Genomic DNA, 15,204 nt, shown 5'->3' on the forward strand with positions numbered 1-15,204 from the left:
CCCCCCATCCTGACACTGTACTAAGTACTATCAGCATCTCAGTGATGACTGTCCCCCCTCCTGACACTGTACTAAGTACTCTCAGCATCTCAGTGATGACTGTCCCCCATCATGACACTGTACTAAAGTACTATCAGCATTTCAGTGATGACTGTCCCCCCATCCTGACACTGTACTAAGTACTACCACCATCTCAGTGATGACTACCCCCCCATGCCAGCTAAGTACTCTCACCAGCTCAATTAATTCCCAGTGAGGCAAAATATATTATTATCCTGGCCTTCCACACTAGGAAACCAAGCCCTAGAAAACGATAAAGATGCTAAGGAAGGAGGGGCTAGGTAAACTGCACCAAACCACACTACCAGTAAACAATGAATACAGGATCACATTAGGCACCCCCCCCCGTCTGAAATAATTAAATTTATCTATTTTCCTCCCTTAAAAACAATTAATTGATCCACTTGTTCACGAAACATGTATAGTACCTCTGTCCGGTGCTCTGGGGGAATAGGGGATTTCATGGCTCTATAAAATTAGAAGGATTTCAAAACAAAGTTAATTTGTAAACATAATCAAATAACAACGTTGATTTAGATACAAGGTGCTAGACAACAACCTTGAAAAAGTAAAGAGGACAGGGTTCGCCAGACAACTCTAGGGGAAAGGTGTTTGTCAGGGCAGGGTTAGCCAGACAGCTCCCTGGTAAAGGCGTCTACTCTCAAGGCTTACAACCTAAGGTGGTAGCAAATATCTAAGAACCACATACCTGATAAAGACCTTATATTTTGAATATATAAAAATTCCTAGCCATGCAGTGGGGGCACATGCCTTTAATTCCAATACTCAGAGGCAGATGCAGGAGGCTCCCTGTGAGTTTGAGGTCAGCCTGGTCTATGGACAGAGTTGCAGGATAGCCAGGGCTACACTGTAGGAGGTCCTTCTGTATTTGTGTTGCTTTCATTGGTTATTAAAGAAACTGCCTTGGCCTAGTTGATAGGGTGGAACTCAGGTAGGCAGGGAAGACAGAATAGAATTCTGGGAAAGACAGTGTGACAGATGTCATGGTTCTCCTGCCTGAGACGGATGCTGGTTGACTCATGCTGGTAAGCCACAGTCAAATGGCAATACAGATGATTAGAAATGGGTTAAATCAAGATGTGAGAGTTAGCCAATAAGAGGCTAGAGGTAATGGACCAGGCAGTAATTTGATGGGGGAGAGTCTTCTGTTTTGTGTTAATTTCATTGGTTAAATAAAGAGACTGCCTTGGCCCTTTAATAGGACAGCAAATTGGGTAGGAGGAGTAAACAGAACAGAATGCTGGGAGAAAGAAGCTGAGTCAGAGTAGCCATGATTCTCCCACTGGACACAGACGCAAGTTAAGATCTTCCCTGGTAAGACACCTCGTGGTGTTACAGGGATATTAGAAATGTGTTAGATCAATATGTAAGAGCTAGCCAATAAGAGGCTAGAGCTAATGGACCAAGCAGTGTTTAAATGAATACAGTTTCTGTGTAATTATTTCGGGGCATAAGCTAGCCATGCGGGCGGCTGGGTGCTGGGGATGCAGCCCTGCCGCTCTCTCCACATTACTACAGTAATTTAATTAATACAATTTCTGTGTGATTATTTTGGGTGTAAGCTAGCAGGGCGGCTGGGACCAGGGCAGCTGGGACCAAAAGCAGGTCCTCTTACACTACACTACACAGAGAATCCCTGTCTGGAAAAAAAACCAAACCAAACCAAACCAAAAATTGAACTTGAATACATAAAAATTCTTACAAGTCTATATGATGACAAACAACCTGAGCTTGTGTATGTGTCAACCTGAGCCGTATGGGAAGAGGAACCCTGAAGTTAGAGACGCTTCCATAGACTAGCTTCTAGACAATTCTGTGGGGCAAGTCTGCACTGACTAATGACTGATGTGGGTATAAAAAAGCAAGCAAGCTGTGGGAAGAACACCAGTAATTCCTCAGTGGTCACTTCTTCAGTCCTGCCATGAGCTCCTGTCTTGGCTTCTCCTGATGAAGGACTGTGACCTAAAAACCAAATAACACCCCCCAAGCTGCTTTTGGTCATGGGGTTTTAGCATAGAAATAAAAAGCAAACTGAGACACAACCCAATTTAAGAATGGACGAAAACATCTGAACAGGCGTTGCTGCTCAGAAGCAGAACATGAGCATATACAAGACTCTGGTTTTGATCTGCGGCACTCCATGAAAACACACACACACACACACACACGAAAAGATGGTCATCATTGCTGGCTATAGAAATGTAAGTTAAAGCTCATGAGGCTTTAAGTTAAAATTCATAAGCAAACACCTGCACAGTACAAAGCATGTGTGCAAAGGAACACTCCAATTCCACTCTCTGAAATATTACCAAGATAAAAATTATGACTAAAAATTATGTATCCACACAATGACTTATACACAAATATATGCAGAATTATCTATAGCAGAAAAAGTTGAGACAATCTGAATGCTTTTCACCCTTTGAAGAGATGAGCAAGAAGGCAGTGGAACCATACAATAGAGTACGAATAGACAATAAAACAATGGAGTCATGGCATATACTACCACACATAGCAACCTCAAAAATATGACACAAGTCAGAAACAAAACACTATAAACTGTAAGTTTCTTTTATATGAAATTTCCAGAAAAGTCAACTGTAGTAAGAAAAAAGAGCAGCCCAGTGACGGTGGGAGTTAGCATGCTTTTTTGTAGGGTATCTTTTTGAGCTGGATAGTGGGAATGGTTGCATGGCTGTGCAATTCACTGAAAAGTCACTGAGTTGTGCCCTCCAGAAGAATGGGAAGGGAGCCAATTTCAATAAATCTTTGTATAAGGGATCTGCAATGCTTCATCAGGAGGGAATCTTGCTTCTTTTAGTCTGATCATTTAAAGAAAACCACATCTTGTCAATTACAAACATATACATACCTCTGATTTCTAGTACATGTAAATATTTTTAAAGACTTACTTATTTTTTAAACTGTGTGTGTGTGTGCGTGTGTGTGTGCATGTTACATGCAGATGCCCATAGAGGCCAGAAGAAGGCAGCAGATTCCCCGGAGCTGGAATTACAGGTGGTTGTGAGCTGCCAGACATTGGTGCTAGGAACTGAACTCAGGTTCTCTGCAAGAGCAGTTACAGCCCTCAGAGTGACTACTTTTATTTGAGCATGTTTTTCCTATAATAATACCTATCATCTCTATAAAGACATGTGAGACACTCTCTTCAAGATAGCAAACCTCTTCCTTTCAGTGCTACTTGGTACAGATATTTTTCCTTTTTTTTAATTCACAAATTTTAAATTTTTAGTAATTTTCCCACATTGAAATATTTATCCATATGTAGACAAATTTATCAACATTTCAAACATTTCATCTATAGTCTCCATCTTTGTTGTTATAATAAGGAACAGTCTTTTGAAATACACACTTTGAAACCTTGAGTACTGTTAATTATGCCTCTCTCATTCCAGGTCCAATGCTATTGGGCCCTTCCATTAAAGGAAAAAAAAAAAAAACTCAAAAAACAAAACAAACAAACAAAAAAACCCCTCAAATTAAAACCTCAAATTTTAATAGCTCTCTGTTCCCTCAGACCCAGTCCTCTCAGGGTCAACCCTAGTATTTCAACAGAATGCCAGCTGCAGCCCTCACCACACACCTTTTGTGGATTCCACAAACCACACCCTACTGATCCTCCTGGACTTCATCCCAGTCCTCAAACTGGGTGGACACCCACTGCTCAACCACAAGCTGTGCCTTCCAAAAGACCAGGTAAGCTGCCCTAACGATGGATGGGCAGATCTTCTCCACTTTTCTTTCTTCACCCAGACTCAGTCCTTAGCGTCATCCATAGCTCCACAACAGAATAGCAGCTGCAGCCTCCCCTCCTCCTTGTCTACACCTCATGTGGTCCCATAAACCATCGCCTCCTGACCTCCTTACCCCACTCATTCTTGCATCCTAGCCCCAAACACCAGCAGGCATTCCTTGTGAACACACCAGTCTAGCAGGCCAGGAAAATCGCAACATACAACCACCACATTCTCTGGAAATCCACCCACCCAACAGAGAAAAATCCAGAAATCAGCACTGAGACCTAGAATCACCCCAAGACCAGATGCCTTGATGCCAGCCTCAGAATACAATCAGTAACAGCCAAGGCAAGATGTCTCCACTAGAGCCCACCTATCCTATCAGAGCAGGCCCTGAATAGTCCAACATAGCTGAAGCGCAAGAAAAAGACCTTAAAATCAACTATATGAAGAGGATGGAGGTACATAAAGAGGAAATGAATAAATCCCTTAAAGAAATACAGGAAACCATCAATGAATAACTTGATAAAATGAATAAATCCCTTGAAGAAAGCCAAGAAAACACAAACAATGGGAGGAAAGGAATAAATCCCTTAAAGAAAGTCAAGAAACAAACAAACAGTTAAAGAAAATGAATAAAACTATTCAAGACCTGAAAATGGAAATAGAAGCAATAAACAAAACACAAACTGGGGGAATTCTGGAAACGGAAAACCTAGGTAAGCAAATCGGAACTACAGATGTAAGCATCACCAAGAGAATACAAGAGATGGAAGAGAGAATCTCAGGCACTGAAGATACAATAGAAGAAATGGATACCATTAGTTAAAGAAAATGTTAAATCTAAAGAATTCCTGACACAAAACATCCAGGAAATCTGGAACACTAATGAAAAGACCAAACCTAAGAGTATTAGGAATAGAGGAAAATCCCAGTTCAAAGGCCTAGAAAATATTTTCAACAAAATCATAAGAAAATTTTCCTAACCTAAAGAAGGACATGCTTATAAGGTATAAGAAGCATACAGAATAACAAACAAATTGGACCAGAAAAGAAAGTTCTCTAGCACATAACAATCAAAACACTAAACATACAAAACAGAGAAAGAATACCAAGAGCTGCAAAGGAAAAAGTGCAAGGAACATATAAAGGCAGACTAATCAGAATTACACCTCCCTTCTCAATGGAGACTCTAAAAGCCAGAAGAGCATGAATAGACTCTTAAAAAAAAAAAGGTATTCCAAGTAAATGAACCTAAGAGGCAAGCTGGTATAGCCATTTTAATATCTAGTAAAATAGACTTCAAACCAAAACTAATCAAAAGAGATGAGGAAGGACACTTCATACGGATCAAAGAAAAAATCCACCAAGATGACATTACAATTCTTAACCTATATGCCCCAATTACAAGGGCACCCACTTTTGTGAAAGAAATAGAGAAAAGAGCATATTGACCCTTACACACTGACAGTGGGAGACTACAATACCCCAGTTTCACCAACCAACATGTCTTCCTGACAAAAACTAAACAGAGAAATACTGGAGCCTACAGACATCATAAAACAAATGAACTTAAATTTATCGAGCTTTTCACCCAAACACAGAACACTATACATTCTTTTTAGCATTTTCTCCAAAACTGACCACATACTTGGATACAAAGAAAATCTCAATAGATACAAGAAAATTGAAATAACCCCCTTTATTCTATCAGACCACCAATAATTAAAGTGGAAATCGTTGGGTAGTGGTGGCACACACACCTTTGGTCCCATCATTTGGGAGGCAGAGACCGTCGGCTCTCTGTGAGTTCAAGGCTAGTCTGGTCTACAGAGCAAGTTCCAGAACAGGCTATAAAGCTACACAGAGAAACCCTGTCTCAAAAACAAAACTAAAACAAAAACCAGGATATAAACAACAACAGAAACAACAGAAAGCTTACAAATGCATTGTAAAGGAACAACTGTCTACTGAAAAATGGGTCAAGACAGAAATAAGAAACAAATTAAAGACTTTCTAGAATTCAATGAAAATGAATATACTGCATACCCAAACTTAGGGGACACAATGAAAGTCATTAATAGAGCTAAATGCTCACACACACACACACACACACACACACACACACACACACACACACATTTGGAGAGATCTCATACTAGGACACCTAAAAGCTCTAGAACCAAAAGAAGCAAGCTCACCCAAGAGGAGAAGTAGATGGCAAGAAATAACCAAACAGAGGGCTGAAACCAATAAAATAGAAACAAAGAGGACACTACAAAGAATCAATGAAACAAAGAGTGGTTCTTTGAGAAAAATCAACAAAAGAGACAAATCCTTTTCTAAACTAACAAAATATCCAAATTAATAAAATCAGAAACAAAAAGGAGGACATAACAACAGACACCGAGGAAATACAGAGAATCATAAAGACATAATTTAAAAACCAGTACTCCACAAAATTGGAAATTTAAAAGAAATTAATAATTTTCTCAATTTTACCAAAGTCAAATCAAGATCAGATGAACAATTTAAACAGAAATATAACCCCCAGTGAAACAGAAACAGTCATTACATACAACTCTCCCAATCAAAAAAGTCTAGTACCAGATGGTTTTAGCACAGAGTTTTATCAGACTTTTAAAGAAGAGTTAACATCAATACTCCTCAAATTATTCCACAAAATAGAAACAGAAGGAAGATTACCCAATTCATTTTATGAGGCCACAGTCACTCTGATGTCCAAACCACAAAAAGACTCAACAAAGAGAATTGCAGACCAGTTTCCACTATGAACATAGATGCAATAATACTCAACAAAATACTTGCAAACCAAATCCAAGAACATATCAAAAAGACCATTCATGATCAAGTAGGCTTTATCTCAGAAATACAGGGATATGCATACAACATACAAAAAAATCAGTAAATGCAATCTACCATATAAACAAACTGAAATACACAAACCACAAGATCATCTCATTAGATGCAGAAAAGGTCTTTGACAAAATCCAGCACCTATTCATGACAAAAGTCTCGGAGAGAGTAGGGATACAATAGACAAACATGAACATAATAAAGGTAATCTACAGCAAGCCTATAGCTAACATCAAAATAAATGGGGAGAAACTCAAAGCAATTTCACCAAAATCAGGAACAAAACAAAGTTGTTCACTCTCTCTATAACTATTCAATATAGTACATGAAGTCCTAGCTAGAGCAATAAGACAATCGAAAGAGATCAAGGAGCTACAAATTGAAAAGAAAGAAGTCAAAGTGCCATTATTTGCAGATGATATGATAATACACATAAGTGACCTGAAAAATGCCACCGGGGAACTCCTACAGCTGATATGGTGAGGAATAGACAGACTTTCCTTTCTGGAAAGAGATCACTGTGCACACCAGGCCCACTTTGTGGACAATATTGTACTAGACAACTTCTGGCATGATGTGCCAGACACAGCAAATGTAGGGTTAAAGAATCGGAAACAAAAAGGATGTGAAAATGGGCTTGTTGACCAGGCCAGGACTGAATCCAGGCCTTGCTGGTAACGCTTCTGTATAGAACATGAGATCACAACATGACCTCTGCTGGCATTTGTGGCTGTCAGGGCAGAACAGTCTAGAACTCAGTCAGTCATTGTCCCACCACCACCTGAGTCCATGAGAGTTTGCTCACTCACCATCCATTGTATAATACAATATTATTATACAATAATATAATTGTATAATTTAATATACAATTATAATTTAATAATTTAAATTATTAAATTTAAATCTTAGAAATATTTAACTTCATTTAAATATTAGAAAGACATTACAGTGTTAAGGGTTGCACTGCTTAAATCAAAATAAATTGCGGTCATTTAAAAATTGGTTTAATGCCACTAATAAAGAAAAGTGTGTGTGTGTAAAACTTACAAAGAAGTATCTTAAGAATAGTTTATAATAATAAAGATGCTATTGTGGCCTTGAAGTTGTGTAGCTGAGGCCTAATTGTGTTAGGGTATAATAAGAAGAGGCAGCCAAATGCCTGCTAACAGAAAATGACGCTGAATTTTACCTTGAGTCCTACCTACACTTTCAAGACCAACCAGCCCAAATTCAACCTTTCTTCTTATCTATCCTTGGTCTTTCAATCTGAACAGCACATTCTGTAACCTCTATAAGCCCAAATGTCAGTTAACTCCTTTTCTGTCTGCTAATCTTATCACTTCATTGAATTAAATATAAGCTCTTGGAGAACAAACTGTGTCCCTACAATATTTAGACAGTGCTAGGTCTTCAGATGTTTTCACTGACTTTAGTACTACTTTTTGATCTGCAGGATGTAGAAGTCTGCTAAGTAACATCTCTATGAAACAGTGAAACATGGGGCAGAGATGGCAAGGAAAATATGATGTGGGACTTCTAAACCTGATCACCACATTGGGGAGATGGCTCAGTGAGCCAATTGCCTGCCCCTCAAGCATGGGTTTTATTCCCAGCACACACATAAAAGTCAGATGCCTGCATGTGCATAATTCTAGTGCTGGAGAGGTAGTGAGAGTCAGTCTAGCCAAATCAATGAGGTCGAGGCTCAGTCAAAGACTGAAAGGAATAGAGGTAGGTAGCCAACTTTGGGCTCTGACTCCCACCCATGTGACGTGTGTGTGTGTATGTATGTATGTGTGTGTGTGCACATCTGCATGTGTATGCAGACACAATTTAATTTACAAAGCAGAATAGGTAGTTCTTTAGACAAGGAAATATGGTGATTATAGTATGCAAATCCTTCGGCAATCACCTGGCTTTATAGACCTCTAAGGCCTATGCATGGATTGTCTCTAGTCCCTTTCTTGCACAGCTGTGCAGACTTCACCTGGGGACAATGGTTTCTAATGTCAGTTCCAAGGAACTCCAAGACTCCACTAAGGCTTGATGACTAGGTGGGATGGTTATCACAGCCATGTGATCTGTGGCTGCTCCTGCTCAGATAGCAAATCAGGTGTTTGGCCTCCAGATAGCATTAAAAAGACTTGTTAATCAAGGACCCCGTTTGCCCCTAGTTGAAGAACTGAGTACTAGCTAACTCCATAAAGGGTCCCTGCCTTTCAAAGATGTAAAACACAAAGCCAGTTTCTTCTGCATTCTTTTCTTCCCTTTTCCTTTAGAGATGGATAGTGTCAGAAAATATGAGTGACGGTTTCACCAGCAGTGGCCCCTGATCAAGGAAAAGTTCCCCCAAGCCAGGAGCCATTATTCATAAAGGGTGTATGTGACCTGCTGCTTACCAAACCTGTTAGTCATCCCCAGGAAAAGAGTTAGCCTCAACTCCCTCTGTAACTCATGTCTCGATAATTAGTTCCTCTGATTCCGCTAGAATTCCCAGCTCGTCACTAACCTCAGATAAAAGGCTGCAAACAGTGACATCATTCTAGTACAACAGTGCTGGAAAAACAATGCTGCCATCAAATGAAGCTTGAACAACGAGACTCAAGAGCTCCTACTCTTAGCATGCCACAAGCTTCTTCAACTACAGGCTCTAGATTTCCTAAATTCTCCTGGCCCCTACCCATCTCTAAATGAAGAGAAGAGTTGTCCATGGTGGCCAATAATACCTTTGCATGGATGGCAGCTCCACTATAAACCAATGGCTAATGAAATGTTGGGCAATCCGGCTTCAGACCCTGCTCAATGAGTCGAAAATAGTTGTGTGGTTAGGAGGACTCAATGAGATAATGCACACCGGACTCCACCCAGCATGAGACACAGGGTAGGTTCTCATTAAACTCGAAGAAAGACCTTCTAATTAATATGATTGGTTTTCTTTTAAAGAATGGAGATGCCTGGGCTTGGGGAGATGGCTCAAGGAGTAAAGACTCTTGCTGTCGATTCCCACAACCCACAAGCCACATGGCAGAAGAGAATCTACTACTGTCATGTGGGTGCCAGTGCGTCCCCAGCACACACAAAATAAATGAATGTAATAAAAATAAATTTGAAAGGAGTGGAAGCGTTTACAATCAAGTTCCAGTGACAATATATAAGAAAGCAAAACCTTCTAAAATTTAAGGCTTCGATAGTTTTAAATAATGCAGCCACACACACACACAAATCATTGCAGTCTTGGGGGAAAGCAGGGCATTATCAAGTTCCAACTTTAATGGCCACACTGGTTGACTTAGATCCTTTGGGGCAGGTTTTTTGTTTGTTTTCTTTCTTTCCTTTTTTTTTTTTTTTTTTTTTTTTTTTTTTTTTTTTTTGGAATCAGTTCTCACACACCGGTTCTCTCAGGGAGGGGTTAAAAAAAAATCTGCCCTTCCTTTACCAGTCCAATGACAAGTCGAAGCCCCACCCTGAGAAGCTGTGTGACCCCACGTGTGGCTTGTGATGTCCCTTCGCGGAAGGGGACACAACCCACAAGGGGCAGAAAAGACACTAAAATGACCCCGGTTCCCGGCCTGTCCAAGCGTGGTGTGGTGGATGGGATAGCGGTCAGGGCTTGGTGGCCCCTGACCTTGGCCAGGGTCGGTTGTGCTTGGCACCAGCCCCCTTCCTCGCCGCCTACCCCGCGCTGCGCACTGCCCCGCCCGCCCTCGCGGCCGGTGATTGACACCGACACCGGAGTGGGAACATACGGGTCCACGGCGCAGCAGGGCTGGCGTAGAGAAACATGGCTTTCCCTCTCCCGGCCTTCCGCCCGCATCGCTCGCACTGGGCATGGCCCGGGGGACACTCCTGACCCCGCCTGGCTCCTCAGACTCTTCCCACCGTTTTTGATTTCCCTGACCTAGGAGCCTCTTCCAGTTGTTTTCCCTCCACCCTGAGAACAACCTGGAGTTTGCCAAGAGGAAACTCCTGCGAGGGGGATGGACACTCGCCCTGGCTGCTGCTGACAAGAGGTGGAAACCATTCCAGCCAGGAGTTGATGGAGAGGGGAGGACACGACCCTGGAGGGAAAGTAACACTCGGAGCTCGGTGCGGGAACAGCGAGGTCTGCAACAGGCATCTGCAAAAGGAGCGGGCAGCAGCGGTGCCCGGTGCCTGAGTTACTAGGCGCATCGCTACGTCCATCGCAACGCCGGGGGGCTTGCTCCGAGCACACTCGAGGGCCTGCGGGCAATTTTTTTCAGCAGGACTTACCTTTCTCTTCGGCATAATGACTACGTTGGTGCAGCAAAAAGTAAAGCAACGGGCTGGGCCGCCTGGCACGCCGCTGGATGTTGCCTAGCTGCTGCAGCTGCTCCTGCAATGGGCTCGGCTAGCCCGGCCTCTCCGACCTGCACCTCCGCTTCCTCCCCCGGCGCTCCACTCGCTCGCATCCCCGTCCCCCAATGGCGAGCCCCGCCAGCCGGTCGCGAGGCCCCATTGGCTGAGGGAACGTTCTAAATTCCACGAGGGCACGCCCACCCCCGCTCACCCAGTACGCGCAGTTGTAGTTTCTACTTCACTGGGAAAAAAAGAAAAGAAAAAAAATAATCTGCCTGGCGACTGAGCATGCCCAGTTGAACTAGTAGGCTTCAGGCTTAGAGTTTCATTGCTTCACGCGCCTTCTTTGGGTTAGAGCAGAACGCACCTTTGTAGAAAAGAAAAGTACTGACATGTTGACTTTATAATGTAAATAGGAACACAGGGTATCTTGTACACTGGTTACTCATAAAAACTTGTAATGGGTGTTCATGGTGCAGATCTGTACAGGATAGGAAGGACCTTTGCTAAGGAAGTCTTACAGTTTCTAGGGCTCTCAGTCTCACCTCTAACAAATAGAAAAATGCCTCGGTCTAATTGTGATTTATTATTATTATTATTGTTATTATTATTTATTTTAATCTACGATTACAAGTCACATACAAATTTGGCCAATTCTGTGTGAAAATGGATATAGTGTGTTTGTTGTGGGGATTAGGGAGAAATCGAAAAAGGAAGAACAAATTTATATTTTAAGTATGTACATTTAAACAACACCTTTCATGTATAGTGTAATGTTGCTCAAAGTTCTATAAAGAATTTCAAAATATACATTTCTGAATTTGTTTTATAAGGGTCAGTTTCATCCTGGTGAAGGACCTCAGTGGTGGGGTTGAGGGAGAATTTTAGATCAACACCCTTTATAAACATAGGCACAAAGACACGTACAAAAATTTAGCAAATCAAATTCAACAACATTAAGAAGATAATACATAACCGGGGAGTTGGCCCTGGGAACACAGAGTTTGTCTAACATCTGAAAATCAATCCGTGTCATCAGCATGTGACTATAACAAGGAGTGAGGTCATCTTAACAGCTGCAGGAAAAATGCTAGTGAATGGGCGAGCAAGTCGTGATAAATCCGTACAATGGTGTATTACTCTGCATCAAAGAAACGAGCTATCCCTGCTCAGATAAAGTAGCAAAAGCAAAATGAAAGTCAATACAAGACACGGTGGTGGGTGATTTCATTTGTACAAAATTACAGGAAAAGCAGACTAAACTAAGCAGGGTTAGCCTCAGAATCGTTCCCAAGGCAAAAGTCTCATCATAGGAAATTGCTGAAGCCTTACAATGCATAAGATGAGATCTACTTTGGCCACGCAGAGCCTGCATGGAAGTATCAACCATGTCATCAGGCAATTCATTTGAACGCCTACTTCACCTTTTCCTTGTTAATTTTCAGAACAAATAAGTTGGAATCCCTGCAAGCTCGAGAGGTAACGAATGGCTTTCTTTTCTGGTGCATCTGTACAAACTCTGGTGTAGTTCTGTCTTTCTGTCACCTGCCTGCTGTGCCTCGGCGTCCTGCTGCTTTTATGTTCTTAGTGCTCATAGTTTCCCCCCTTCAGTCAGAGCGAGTCTTCCTTGGGACACGGTCCCAGTTGTCTTTGATGGATCTTTTCTCTCTGAAATTCAGTAGATGACATATTCAAAATAACGAAGGTAAGGCCAATTCTTTGCTTTAGAGCTGCACAAAAACCTAGAGTTTCATATTTTTACCATTAAACAAATATAATGACTATGTCTTGGAGGAAAGTTAATTTGCCAAGTGCTTGATGGTTGAAGAAGAAGAAAAAAATGCCAGGGAAGATATTTTTAGTAACATGTGTGGGGAAGAGGCTGGGTAGTGTTAAGAATGTAATCTGGGTTAAATTGTGCTTTTTGCTTTTGGCAAAAAAACTTTGCCACTGAGCTACATCCCCAAGCCTGTTGGTTTTCTTTATGGAGATTTAAAGGTGTCAGAATTAGGGATAAAATGACTTTTTCCCTCTGGTAATAAAATGTGATCCAGAAAGTTGGTTTCTTTCATTGCTAGTTTTAAAGATCAAATACTTAGTTAAGAGTAGCAAACAAAATTACAATCATAGTTTAGTGCACAGAATAAAACAGTTGCAATGAAGTTGAAACGTGTTAGCTGGATAAACAAAGCTGATTGTGGGACTGGAGAGATGACTCAGTGGATAAGAGCACTGGCTGCTCTCACAGAGGGCCCAGGTTTGATTCCCAGCCACCCTATTGTGGGCAGTCCACAACCATCCATAACTCCAGATCCAGGGAAGTGAGAGACACACCTGCAGGCAAAACACTCACACATAACATAAAATTAATAAATAATTTTTTAAAAAGCTGCTTATGAGAAACCTTGAGTGTTTAAGTCTCTTAGTTCATTTCCAAATACTGAAAATCACAACTTCAGTTGCGTACAACAGTGTCTGTCTTTCCTTTGATATGGGTTACACCTGCCTAAGCAGGGCAAGGGAACTGTGTACCCTCCCCCCACCACAGCTATGCCTTTATTACCCTTCAAGACAGGGGAAATCAGTGCTGAGGGTAAGAGGAGGAGGCAAAGAGAATGACTGGATGGCAGCTAGAATTTCAGGTTAAGAGATAAAGAGGCCTAAACTTGCCAAGTGTGGGACCGCAGAGATCAGGCTGTTAGGAAGCAAGCACGGCTCTGCCGTTGGGTGTATCCCAAAGAACATTTTTAGTATTTTTCTGAATGACCAACCTTTGAGACAGTGAAAGCTTCTCAACAAGGTGCAGATACTTCATGAGCTCAGACAATGGATGGATCAAGGGAGTTGCTGTCTGAAGAAGAAAGAAGGAAAAATTAGGAAACAGATAGAAGAGAAACTGTCTAGAGAAGCAGAGAGGACCAGAGGGATGGAAAGAGAAGGAGAAATGGGCAGGTGAGAAGCATGAAGGGGATGTGCTCAATGTACAATAGATTCTTGGATGGAAAGAGAATGTAACAGCACCATGTACTAGTAGACACAATAGAATTTTAAGTAACGAGAAAGAAAATGAGATTAATTCCATTTCCCATTTATTTGCACATAAAGACACACATGCACATGCATGTGAATTGGTATATGTGTGTGTACTGTAATATAAAATATATTTAACAGTGGTACATATTTCTAATCAACGTTGTGGGTCTTTGGGGCTCCAGTAATTTGCCTCTGGAAGAAATTTGTAGCATCTTCAAATCTAGAAGGAAAAGTCAAAAGGAAGTGTGGAAGGAAAAGACTATTTTGCAAATCCCCTCCCACCTGTCCCTCCCCACCTATGTAAAGCTCAGGCAGCATCTCTCCAGCTTTTGCTGGAGAAGTCGGTCTGCAGTTTGTAGTATTGTTGCTTCCAATAGCTCTAATTCTGGGTCACATTAAGGGTCAAAGAATGCCAAGGCAAATCCTAATGCAACAACAACAACAACAGCAAACGGGCAGAAGATGAGAAAGGAACTGATGAGAGAGCAATAACAACGAGACAAATATGTATTCTTTCCCATAGAAGGCGCTCATATATAAATATGCCTATGACGTGACAAACAAGAACATTCTGTGTTGTTTGTGTTACAGGTAAAGCCTCTCATTTGTTGACATGCTAACTTTGAGAGAGACTAAAACAGCCAGGGTAGTCTAAGAACCACTGATCCAAATGAAATGCGTAACTGCCTAACACTACCTATCCCTCGACTCCAACTCCAGTATGCTAACCCAGAATCTCAAAACTGGGCCCGGGAGTCTGTGTTTCAGCTAAGGTTCCTGTGTGCTAGCTCTAGAATTTGAGAAGTCTAGGCTAGGTCTACGCTCTTTAAACGTGTACCAAATACTGGAACATTTGTTCCTCATTCCAGGACCTTCCATGCAGACATCCGCGAATGTCATTATGAAGTGGTGTCTTGTCTGGTATATGCTAAGTCACCTCCAGAGCAGTTCTTGGGGCTAATACAGTGTGGACACTCTGAGGATAGTTGTTCTGGGCCATGGTTTAGGATATCATCGGTAGTAAAGGAGTGCACGTCAACTTCTCTTCCCTCTTCAGTATCTTTCCCAAAGTGGGAACGCAGTCCTCTGAGTGAAGCTGGACCTGTAGACCTCACCTTCTGTTCTGTTTTCCAGCTTG

The 15,204-nt window shown here is 41.6% G+C and overlaps 1 protein-coding gene across 1 annotated transcript in view; it reads right to left on the reverse strand.

Annotated features, from left to right (window-relative positions):
- The window catches only part of Hmgn3 (high mobility group nucleosomal binding domain 3), a 41,891-nt gene extending 30,753 nt beyond the window's left edge, over positions 1-11,138 (reverse strand). Inside the window, exon 1 of the mRNA XM_050127281.1 lies at positions 10,968-11,138. Within this exon, the coding sequence (XP_049983238.1) occupies positions 10,968-10,982 (15 nt within the window). The 5' untranslated portion in view covers positions 10,983-11,138. The remainder of the gene's footprint in view (positions 1-10,967) is intronic.
- Positions 11,139-15,204: the final 4,066 nt, after the last annotated feature.

The sequence above is a fragment of the Alexandromys fortis genome, unplaced genomic scaffold (assembly GCF_014885135.2).
Source record: "Alexandromys fortis isolate MF-2015 unplaced genomic scaffold, M_Fortis_MF-2015_v1.1 scaffold_22, whole genome shotgun sequence".
In the NCBI taxonomy this organism is placed as follows: Eukaryota; Metazoa; Chordata; class Mammalia; order Rodentia; family Cricetidae; genus Alexandromys; species Alexandromys fortis.